The sequence below is a fragment of the Gymnoscopelus microlampas genome (genome assembly GCF_963454915.1).
Source record: "Gymnoscopelus microlampas genome assembly, chromosome: 13".
In the NCBI taxonomy this organism is placed as follows: domain Eukaryota; kingdom Metazoa; phylum Chordata; class Actinopteri; order Myctophiformes; family Myctophidae; genus Gymnoscopelus; species Gymnoscopelus microlampas.
In genome coordinates this window covers 48,345,950-48,358,449 of record NC_139950.1, presented here as the reverse complement: position 1 = coordinate 48,358,449, position 12,500 = coordinate 48,345,950, and the positions used below count along the sequence as shown (strand labels likewise).

Below are 12,500 nucleotides of genomic sequence, written 5' to 3'. Positions count from 1 at the left end.
GGATAAAGGTGTTAAAATGATTGTTATTTTTGCTGAAGACCCCCTGAACCCCCCCCCCCCCCTCAGTCCCAGTGTTACATAGAATACACTCTATAAAGTAATGGTATCAGTCCCTGTGTTACATAGAATACACTCTATTAAGTAATGGTATCAGTCCCTGTGTCACATAGAATAGAGCAGAACACCACTGAATGTGGTGCCGTTGCATGAGTTGTCACCACAGAGCCTGAAGGAACCACCAGGTAAACGCATGGTAACTCTGTCTCCCTGCTCCAGCTCGAGGATCATTCCATTAGACATGTATAAATATGTGTTACCATTATTCTTTGAAATGTTATAAATGAGTCTCTGCTCATTTTTATACATGCAGACGTACACAAGCTCTGAATCCCGGTCGTCACATGCAGTAAATCTGAACTGATAGACTCCTTTCAATGGTGCTGAGAAGATACCTGAGACAGAACAAACACACACACACACACACACACACACACACACACACACACACACACACACACACACACACACACACACACACACACACACACACACACACACACACACACACACACACATTATGTATACTCTGTTAATAAACCCTCCTGTCATTTTGTGGAAATTAGTCAGTGGTTTAATCAATATTTAATTCTTTGGATTCCTGATGACACATTAAATGATGATACATTAAATGTATTTAGATCATTGGTTTTCAAAGTGGGGTCTGGGGACCCCAGGGGTCCTTGGGGAGGTTCCAGGGGGTCCCCAGCTAAATTACTTACTATAGCGTCACAATCATTTTAACCACTTTAACATTTTATACTTTGGCTAATGGCTATTCAAAAATAGCAGATCTACAAGCTCATAGCGCGGCACTTGGTGCCGCGCTATGAGCTTGTAGATCTGCTATTTAAAAAAAATCTTGAACGTATAAGTGAAAGTTTTTGAATAATTATTTTTTAGGCAAACATTTGTAACATAAATCTTCTCTTCTGGGGGTCCCTGGCACAATATATTTACAGATGGGGGTCTGTGACCAAATATAATATCAATTTGGGGGTCCTTGACATGAAAAAGTGTGAGAACCACTGATTTAGATTGTACTGTAATGTATTTATGTCTGATAGTCTGTTATATAAGTTGTGTAATTAGCTGGTGGTAATTGATAGTGTAAAGGTAATTAACATAATGTAATCTCCACCTACCTGTAGATGGATTGTATGTGTTGCCGATGTTAGTGTGAACCTTCTTGTAGATCACAGTGGTTTCAGAACTAACTGGTCCAAAGTGTCCATCCAAACCCACAGAGAAGGCCACCTTTGGTTTGTCTGTCAACACATCAACATTATCATATTGTTTCATATTAAAGTATATTGTTGTTGTCAGGAGGAAACCTTGTATGTCCAAAACTATTCCTTTTTCTTTTATTATTATTAACAAACGTTTTAAAATAGTGAAAATAGCAGATTTACAAGCTCACAATGCGTCACGATGTGCGATGTGTTGTAAATCTGCTATTTTCACTACTTTAGTGTCGACACTCTTGTATGATGAAGTACGGCATTCATTTACGGGAAGAAGAAAAGTGGAAATATGGAGATAAAAGGTTTCTGCCTGACAGCGACGATATATTATACCAACTGTGTGTGTGTGTGTGTGTGTGTGTGTGTGTGTGTGTGTGTGTGTGTGTGTGTGTGTGTGTGTGTGTGTGTAGGCGTGCAGTGGTGGAAAAAGTTCTCACCATTTTTTATTTAAGTAAAAGTATCAATATCACAATGTAGATATACTCTGTTACAAGTAAAAGTCTGGTATTCAAAATTTACTTGAGTAAAAGTACAAAAGTATTGGCATCAAAATGTACTTAAAGTACCGAAAGTAAAAGTACTCATTATGCAGAATGTCCCTTTTCAAGTTTTCAAAAGGTATAAAACTCTTTTGAAAATAGTCGATCTACAAGCTCACAACGCGTTACAATGTGACACGTTGTGAGCTTGTAGATCTGATATTTTCAAATGGCCAAAATATATATTGAGCTTAAGAGGTTAATATGTTTTGTGATAATAATCTATATCTGAAAGTAACTAGTTACTAAAGCTGCCAAATAATTATAGTGGAGCTAAAAGTACAATATTTGCCTCTGAGATGTAGAAGTAAAAGTATTTCAAATTGGAAATACTGAAGAAAGTAAAAGAAAGTTCTCACTTTGAGGGGGTCCCACACTCAGAATAAGGGAGGTCTGTGTCTAAATGAATGCAAACTAATGTACTGTATGTCAGAGCTACAGCAGAGCTGGCCTAATGTGATGAATAACATGTTAAAATCTATTCTAAAAGAGATTGACAGACATACAGGATCACAGAAATGTGGTCCATTGTTTTGTAGCCTGTAAAGCTGATGCAGTACAACATTCAGATGATGGAGAGACTCATGAGTAAGTGTACAGAGAGTTACAGTAGTCAAGGAGAAATAAAAGCATAAACTACTTTTTCAGATGTGGATAGAATATATTAGATTTGGGAAAATCTAAACAGACACTACATTACTCATTAGAAAGTGTCAAATACAGATCAGGATATTGCATTGCATTGCAAGCATAGTAAAGTATGGGGGGTGGGGGGCACTAGTGGTATAATCATGAACATTATTTGGGAACATTCAATAAACCTTATCTCCAAAGAGGTTTTTGAATGTTTGTATGTTTAATTAGCTAAACATACTTACTCCACAGTTTCTGCACTTTGTCCTCAGCAGCAGTCAGCTTGGTGGACAGCTGAGCATGGTGGGCTGAAATCAGATAAAACACTCATGCAGTTTTCACATGTAGAAAGCTTAGCCACTCAAACATACAGTAAAATATATCAAAACAGCATCTATTCTCTGAGCTCAACTAAAGTAATTAACACCAGCCTATTTAGTTTTTCAACACTGTCCTCTTCTAGCTGTATCACTGATCATCTCCTGTTCAAATTACCTTCACTTTCTTCCTTCAAGTCATGACCTCACTGGTAGTCTGGTCGCTATTTTGTGCTGTTTTGTTTTTGTTTAGTTGTATGAAGTGTTACATGGCTAATGACCAAAATAAACTATTTCTACTACTACTAAATGACATTAATCCAGAGTAGGTGTCAGCTAGTCACATTGCTCATCAAATCACATAATCAAAACAGCATCTATTCTCTGAGTTTAACTGAAGTAAACAACCCCAAATAACTATTTTTTTCAAAACTACCCTCTTCTACATACATTTACTACTAACGCTTTTGTTGTTCAAATTACCTTCACTGTCTTTCTTCAAGTCCTGCACCTTGGTCTCACTGGTACTCATTCTGGTCTCAAGGACATTCACTTTGGTCTCACTAGCAGTGAGTCTGGTCTTCAGGTCGTCCACCTTGTCCTCACTAGCAGTGAGTCTGGTCTTCAGGTCGTCCACCTTGTCCTCACTGGCAGTGAGTCTGGTCTTCAGGTCGTCCACGTTGGTCTCACTAGCAGTGAGTCTGGTCTTAAGTTTCTTCACCTTGGTCTCACTGGTCCACATTCTGGCCTCACTGGTCCACATTCTGGCCTTAAGGTCCTCCACCTTGTCCTCACTGGCAGTGAGTCTGGTCTTAAAGTTACTCAATTTAGCAGCCATGTCTGAAACATATCACAGAGAAAGTTACATGTTAAACTATGAAACATTTTAAACATACACAGTATCAGTCTGTACCAATACAACTTATTTTAACTTATTTTTGCACAATAAGCATATAGCATCTTGACCGTCCTAACCTGTCACTAAGTTCCTCTGCTCCTTGGCTTCTGCCTCGCTGGCTGCCACCTTTTTCTCCATGAAATCCAGCATCGCTCCCTGTTTTGACACGGTGTCTCCCAGGCTTCGCACCATGTCTAACAGCTGTCTCAGCACAGTCCAGTTGTCAGGCATTGGGGGGGAACCTGGTCCAGCATTGCTCTCCCTCTCCGTAGCCGATTCACTCTTTCCTTGAGCCGCAGCCTAATTTAATCGATTCAAAAGGATAAAACACAATAAAGCTAGAGAGCCTAATGCCATTGTGTTGCTTTGAGTGTAAGTGTGTGTAAACTGAGTGCCACATGTTGTGGGGTAGAGGGTGGGAGGTTAGTAGAGAGAAGTTTTGATTATATTCTATAATATCCAAAGTACAAGACAATAGAAATAAGAATAACAACATGGGTACAGTATGGAGCGAGCTAGAACTCAACTAATCTCTGGATATAATTTGGCCAAGCTGCTATTCAACCAGCCCTATATATGTGACTTAATTTCGTAATTACCTACAAGCAACATATATAATACATACTGTACAGAAGCTATATAATAACAACTAGAAAAGTGTGCTCCGCGGGGCAAAGGTCTCCGCCAGGCCGGGTTGCCTACCCAGGGCCCGCAAACTTTGGAAGTCAATCATAGCCACTTGGAATGGGGTCGGAAAAATCTAACTAATACATCTTGAACACATTATCCTAGAGATAATGTGTAACAATTTGTGTGAGTTAAGAGTTTTGGATAATATCTGTAGTTATAGTAGCAAAAATTTGTTTAGAAGAAAATGCCGGAAAATGTAACCTTGCACAATCTGGCCCATATGAAGAGTGATGATCCATGGAAAAAACACTTTTATTGTACGACCAATAGGAGTTATTGGCCAAAACGCTAAGTGGGGTGTTGTAGCGCCACCATGAGGCCGATGTGAAATAATTTAGGGTGGAGGCTCTTCCTTGGCCTACTGTAAGTGTGCATGCAAAGTTTCACAGTAATCAGGCACTGCATTGATGATTTGTGGCACTTTGTGCAACATGGGCCACTCCTCCAAACTTTTGAAGCCGATCGAAGCCAATCGGAATGGAATAGGAGAAATGTGACAGATATGACTTGATCACATGACTACAGAGATAAGGTGTACCGAATTGTGTGAGGTTTGGACAACATCTGTAGGAATAGTAGCAAATAATGGGTTTTGCTAAAACCGTCCTCATGGTGGCGCTATAATAGGCCGATGTGAAATATTTTTGCCAGAGGTTCTGCTCTGACTTCCAGGGAGGGTGAGTGCAAAGTTTCACATTAATACAATGAGCAGGGAGGAGATCATTTCTGGTATGGAGTTAAGGATTAAGCTAACTAATTCATTTTAGAGGTCTACTCTACAGTTTACTTTTAAGGATCTGAGGGGAAGCTAGTCACCACAATGTACAGGCATAATTCAAAAGACATTAAACAAGTGCCCCTGACAATTTTAAAGAGCACTTCTATGTATTAAAGTGGATAGTCTGGCTTTTCTAGCAAGAAATTGTTTTACGTTTGTCATTTGTTCTTCTTTGTTAAAAGATCAATATGTGTACTGTGTATTAAATCTCTCTAGGTCGTCCGCAGACGAGCCCTCCATCGTTGCTTCCAGTCATCCCGGTTCTCCATACATCCGGCCAGCTCGTCTGTGCTTTGCGCTCCTGCGTCTTTCTTGAGTACATCCACATATGTTAGTGCGGGACGTCCTCGAGACCGGTGCCCATGTGTTGGTTCCCACAGCACCAGTTTGCTGGCTGGCAGCTCCTGGTGTCTTTGGCAGTGTCCTGCTAGTCTCATTCTCCTGGCAGCTACTTTATCGCTCACCCTTGGTATTCCCTCATATAGGGTCTTGTTGGTGACATGTACATTCCTGTCGATGTTAAGTACTGCACGCAACATTCTGGTGTAGCACCCGTCCAGAGACTTCTGTAGGGTTGGCTTCAGGGTCCAGCATTCACTGCCATACAGGAGAACAGACTCTACCGTTGCAAAGAAGAAGCTGAGTTTGATTTGTCGGGGGAGGATGGAGTTCCATACACTAGTCATGCCATTCAGGGCCTTCCATGCAAGTGCCTTCCTCACTTTAAGATCTTGCTCGGTGGAGTTGACCCATGAGCCCAGGTACTTGAAGTCATTCACTTCCTTCAGCACGGTGCCTCCTGCTGTTGTCAGGGGTGGGTGTTCCGGTAAGTTATAGGTGATAACCTCGGTTTTCTTGGCATTTATTCCAAGGCCAACCTTGGAACACTCTAGCTCCACTCTGTTTAGAAGTTCCTGTGCTTGTTCCACACTGTAGGAGAGCAGGCCGATGTCGTCCGCATAGTCCAGGTCTGTCAAGACCACTGTGGGGTGTCGTCTTGACCTCCTTGGAGTTAATGTGAATCCAAGATCCTGCTCTCGTCCGCTGATGGCCTTCCTGAGCGCATAATCCAGGACTATGATGAAGAGAAAGGGGGCTAGGGTGTCCCCTTGCATTACACCAGCCAGGATGTCAAACTCCTCACTGTTGCCATCTGGGGTCACCACCTTGGCCTTTGTTCCTGCATACATGGTCTCTATAGCCCGGAGAAGGTTGGGAGGTACACCATAAGCCTCAAGGATCTTCACCATTGTGCCTCTATTAAATCATCAAGCCTAATCCCTACGTATTTATAATGAGGAACTTGTTCAATGGAAGTACCATTTAAAGTACATAGCTGAGGATCATCATCGTTAAAAACTCTTCCCTTGGTAAATCAAGAATAAACGTGGTCTTGTCAGTATTTAAAACCAGTTTAAGATCTACCAATGATTTCTGGATTTTATCAAAGTCAAGTTGCAACATGTGAACAGATACGTGTACAGAATCCGAGAAGTTGTGTCATCTGCATATAAATGGAAATGCAGGTCTGCAGTGTGTTTATACTATTGTTAAAGGGACTACACCATGAATTTGAACTTTTCCTTCTTTTTTGTGTGTTTTTGGTCTCCCCTACCTCTCTTCTATCCCAAAAAAACACCCCAGTTTGAACACTCAGGCTTTCACAGCATATCTGGGGTTTTCTGTAAATTGGGCTCAAAACAGACCAAACTGATTTGCACCCGAACGTGACGTCACATTCGGTACAATCCCTTACTTTTATTTTTGGGGCGGTGTAGCCGCCCCCTATAAGTGAGTTTTGGACACCGACCAAAAAATTTGTGTACCCCCTAACCCTTCCATTGTTAATGCAAATCGATACTTTTTTCATATCAGCCAATCACATTACAGCTAGTGTCATCACCACTAACTGTAATGTGATTGGCTGACTTTGCAAATTCAGGACTGTGATTGGCTAGCGAAACACATGACACATGTGCTGCCCTATGAATAGCAGTATGGAATTTAAAAAAAGCCATTTATCCTTTTTTTAAAGTGAGTCATGTTGTGATGACCACACACCGCCCACTTCACACTGGGTGTGATTTTTTTTACTTTTTCCACACAGAACCAGGAGATAACATGCATACAAACTGGCTCAATAGCGCCCCGTGCCAAACAGGACAATGTGGTATTGCAGGTGAAAGTGCTTTATAAGCCAGAGAGAAGTTAGTTGGAATCTACTCCATCTACTCCTCCCCCCCCCCGCTCCACCTCTCTATCCCACTTTTTCCCCTCTCCCCTAACGAGGTCCTTCTCCTTGTTACCTCTAGCCGTCCCACCTCATGCTCTCTGGACCCGGTCCCATCCACTCTGCTGCAGTCCACTGCACCTGAACTTCTTCCCTTCTTAACCCACCTTATTAACACCTCTCTGACATCTGGTTACTTTCCCTCTACTTTCAAGACTGCCAGAGTCACCCCCCTCCTCAAGAAACCGTCACTTGACCCCTCTGAAGTCAAGAACTACAGACCGGTTTCCCTTCTATCCTTCCTATCTAAAACTCTCGAACGTGCTGTGTTCAAACAACTGTCCTCGTATCTCCACCAGAACAACCTCCTGGACTCCAACCAGTCTGGGTTCAAAGTGGGTCACTCGACAGAGACTGCCCTCCTGGCAGTGGCGGAGTCGCTCCATGCCGCTAGAGCGAACTCTCTCTCCTCTGTCCTGATACTCCTGGACCTGTCTGCAGCGTTCGACACAGTGAACCATCAGATCCTCCTCTCCACCCTCGAGGCGATGGGTGTCTCAGGCTCTGCACTCTCCCTGTTTGCATCCTACCTGACGGGTCGCTCCTACCAGGTGAGGGTCTGTGTCAGAACCACACAGGCTCACTACTGGGGTTCCCCAAGGCTCGGTTCTGGGTCCTCTTCTTTTCTCTCTCTACACTACATCTCTTGGTGCTGTCATCCACTCCCATGGCTTTTCCTACCACTGCTATGGCGATGACACCCAGCTGATCCTCTCATTCCCCCCCTCTGACACACAAGTGTAGGCACGCATTGCTGCTTGTCTGGCTGACATCTTGGAGTGGGTGTCGACGAACCACCTGAAGCTCAACCTGGACAAGACCGAGCTGATGTTCATCCCGGGGAAGGGCTGTCCTCACCGAGACATGGCCATCACCATTGAGAACGCTGTGGTGACGTCAACTCGGACTGCGAAGAATCTGGGTGTGATCCTGGATGATCAACTGTCGTTCTCGGCTAACATCGCATCAGTGACACGGTCCTGCAGATTCCTCCTCTACAACATCAGGAGGATTCGCCCCTTCCTCACGGAGAAGGCAGCCCAGGTGCTCATCCAGGCTCTTGTCATCTCCCGCCTGGACTACTGCAACTCCCTCCTGGCTGGTGCTCCGGCATCTGCCATCAGACCTCTGGAGCTTGTTCAGAAAGCTGCGGCTCGTCTCGTGTTCAACCGCCCCAAGTTCTTTCACACAACTATCCTTCTCCGTTCTCTGCACTGGCTCCCCGTAGCGGCTCGCATTCAGTTTAAAACCCTGGTGCTAGCCTATATGGCAGTGAAAGGAACAGCTCCTTCTTACCTCCGGGTTTTGGTCAATGCCCACACCCCTGCCCGACCACTCCGGTCTGCCACCTCGGGGCGACTGATTCCCTCGCCACTCAACGGTCCTTCTGGTCGATCGACACGGTCACGACTTTTTTTCTGTTCTGGCCCCACAGTGGTGGAATGAACTGTCCATCTTTCGCCGCAGGCTGAAAACCCACCTCTTCAGGAAACGCTACCCTTCCTCTTTGCCTGGCCTACTTGTTGTTAACTAGTAGTAAGAACTATTGTTGTATTGTTGTATTGGATCTATTAGCTTGTGCTCATTTGATTTGACTATTTTATCTCATGTGTTTAAGAAAGTAGGTAGCTGATATATTGCACTTTTACCTTAGCGCTAGGTATACTCTTGGTTGCTTGTTTTTACAGGAAATGCACTTAAGACCTCTGGTGATTAGTAGTTTCGTTCCCTACCTACAGTATGTTGAATGCACTTATTGTAGGTCGCTTTGGATAAAAGCGTCTGCTAAATGACTGTAATGTAATGTAATGTAATGTAATGTAATGAATGAGGATATCTGAGGCTTGATTTAGGCTCAAACCTTTTGAAAAACGTTTGAGGGATATAAACAATTCATGGTGTAGATCCTTTAATATACGTAATAGACAATATAGCACGACAAATAGAGCCTTGAGGAACACCTGTGAGTGTGGGAAGTTAAAATATTGTGCAGCGACCTTTTATTCTCAAAGGAAAACAAAACGACCCACACAACAAAATCTTTAAATGTTAAAAGGCAAAATATTTGGAGGCAAGTTATTTCAACTCGATTCCATTTATTGGTATATAATGCTTACAATTTGGGTCCATACATGCATTCCACTGATGCAGATAACTGTCTGTACTCACATGGTAAAGATCACATGTTTATACATGTGAAACAGTCTGTCTTGAGTCTATATTTAACATAATGCAATGGTGTCTCATCAATGACCTATGAAGTGGTGCATATCGCAAGACACCTGGCAAGATGAAAATAGACTAATTTAAAAGTTGAACATGCAATGAGGTGAATTGTTTTAAGTCTTTTCATTGTGGCCTCAGAGACTTACAACTGTAAAAAACACCCAAAAAAAGGAATTTTGTTTATACCACACAGACAGACAGACAGACAGACAGGCAAACAAACAGACAGACCTATAACCTGAGAGGTTTAGAGTAGAGGTGAATGGACAGACAGAGAGACAGTGAAAGAGACAGACGGGCGGGCAGACAGACAGACAGACAGACTCTGAGCTCTCAATAAAAGCAATTCAACGGTAGATAAAATGTTAATATTTAATCCAGTCACCCTCTGTACTTTCTGTAGGAAAGATACATGTAGTTTATTTTCTGTTTCTGTTCTTGTCTCTGCCAGGCCGACTATGTTATGCAGCATAACATAGTCGGCCTGGCAGAGACAAGAACAGAAATTGTAGCTGTCCACAGACGGACGGACACACGGACGGATGGACAGACAGGGAGCATAACTTATGCTCCCTGTCTGTCCATCCGTCCGTGTGTCCGTCCGTCTGTGGACAGCTAATCTCCATATGGCACAAACACGCACCACACATCCAAGACATGATTAAACCCAATGTTAATACATTTCAGCTTGTAAACTGGTGTATTAAATCCAGTCCATCCATACACCTATTGTTCAAAGGCTGCAGTCCATGTCTATGCAACACAGTCTATACAACACATTCTATACAGTCTACGTCTATACAACACAGTATATACAGTCTATGTGAGAATTGCTGATCTACAACCCTGTAGATCAGCTATTTTCACAATGTTTGCCTCTTTCTTATGTCATATTTGACATTTTTTCATATTTGGTATTAAACAGGTCCTAAAAGTCCTTAAATTATAACTTTATAAATGTGTAGATACCCTGTATACACTTATACTGTATGTTGGTTTATTTACTGTTGGGTGAGAAAACAACATGTTAAGCTAATCATTTGGGGACCCCGACCCCCAGTTTGGCAACCACTGACATAGATAAGGCCTTTATGGATATAAATAAATCTTGATTCCATTCACGTGTTTCATTCCCATAGCTGCACGTTCCTCCACTCGCACCTGAGTTTAATTAGGGAGACACAGTTGGTCTGCTACGTTCTTTATCCAACTCAAAATGGCGGTCAGACGGTGCATTACTTATTTTAAACTCAAACAGTACATTAAAATATGTATCTAAAAACATTGGAGGTGAGGAACAAGCAATGCAGTACAAAAGTGCTGCAGCATTATTTGCTCCCCTCTCTGTCTCTCTCTGTCCCTCAGCTGCGCTCTGATCAGTGCAGTGTGTGTGAGGCCAGCGATCCCATAGCTCGGAGGGAACGGGGCCGTCAGCTGACACTATGATTGGTTATCAAAACACACCCTCGTTTCTGAGCTAAACTTAGCAAATACGTTAGTAATAAAGCCATTTCATGACGACTTTAATTCTGATTGGATAATCATCGAGAGAATGAGTGATATTTTTGCAGAGCTAAAAAGACCCTCTGTGTTCTCCTAACACAGAGGGCCATTTCATGCACAGGGACCCCTGGTCACGTGCCCAAAGTGCCCATATGTTAGATCCGGCCCTGGAGGTCGGGGTTCAACCCCCAGCCACTTGGCCGCTCACGGTCACATCGTGACTCGCTGTGAGCTTGTAGATCTGCTATTTTCAAAAGATCTTGAAAAAAAAATCTTTGAGCAATTTTGATTTTTTTAAAACATTTTAACAGCACCAATCTTGTACGGGGCACACAATAAGTTCAGATGGGGGTCTGCGGCCAAATGCATATTCATTTGGGGGTCCATGACATGAAAAAGTTTGAGTAACACTGGTCTAGAGAATAGGTTCTTTACGACATAACTTCATGCTGCTGATGGTATACTGTCTGTCCTGGTGATATTATTACTATAATGCCACCACAAGAAAGTTACTGTAAACAATATAGTCTGGTAACAAATGAGAGAAAGATGATCATCTTACCATAAGAAACAATATAGTCTGGTAACAAATGAGAGAAAGATGATCATCTTACCATAATAAGAGCTTCAAGTTGAACCTGTTGATGATCAACTAACGTCTGGAGAGAAAATCACACGACAGGAAACCTCTGAAAGGAACGACCTTTGAACCTTTCTCCGTTCGTCAATGACACTGGTTCTCAACGGCCGGTCCGGGGACCACCAGGGGTCCAAATGGACCCTTTAGAGGTCTGTAACTGTGAGAGTGTACAAATTTGTACACTCTCAATAGTTAAATGAACACTGAGGATTTTACAGTGTAGAGTGGGGGGTCCATGGTGTAATGCATATCAAACTATAGGTCCTTGAAACTAAAAAAGGTTGAGAATAACTAAACTAAATTGGTGGAAACCCAGTCTACACTGTAAAATCATCACGGGTCCATTTGGTTCCATGTGTACACTCTCAGAGTTACAGACCCTTAAGGGTCCATTTGGTTCCATGTGTACACTCTCAGAGTTACAGACCCTTAAGGGTCCATTTGGTTCCATGTGCACACTCTCAGAGTTACAGACCCTTAAGGGTCCATTTGGTTCCATGTGTACACTCTCAGAGTTACATACCCTTAAGGGTCCATTTGGACCGCTGGCGGTCCTCGGACCACACGTTGAGAAACAGATCTTCACACCCACAAGGTTCCTGAGGTTTGATTGATTGATTGATGTACTTTATTTAGTAAGACATGAGAACAACAGTACATGGAAGTACAAATTCACAATACAAGG

At 42.7% G+C, this 12,500-nt stretch overlaps 1 protein-coding gene across 2 annotated transcripts; it reads right to left on the bottom strand.

Annotated features, from left to right (window-relative positions):
- Window positions 1-68: 68 nt before the first annotated feature.
- LOC311058339 (complement C1q-like protein 2) lies at window positions 69-3,534 on the bottom strand. 2 transcript variants are annotated; one of them, XM_084075749.1, is made up of 5 exons: window positions 3,338-3,534; window positions 3,274-3,295; window positions 2,719-2,781; window positions 1,203-1,325; window positions 69-452 (listed from the first exon to the last, which is right to left on the bottom strand). In XM_084075749.1, exons 1-5 carry the CDS (start codon window positions 3,530-3,532, stop codon window positions 163-165), a joined length of 693 nt encoding a protein of 230 aa, XP_083931875.1. In that variant the 5' UTR covers window positions 3,533-3,534; the 3' UTR covers window positions 69-162. The 2 variants fall into 2 exon arrangements, with proteins under 2 accessions (XP_083931875.1, XP_083931874.1); XM_084075748.1 differs by having other exon boundaries at window positions 3,274-3,534.
- Window positions 3,535-12,500: the final 8,966 nt, after the last annotated feature.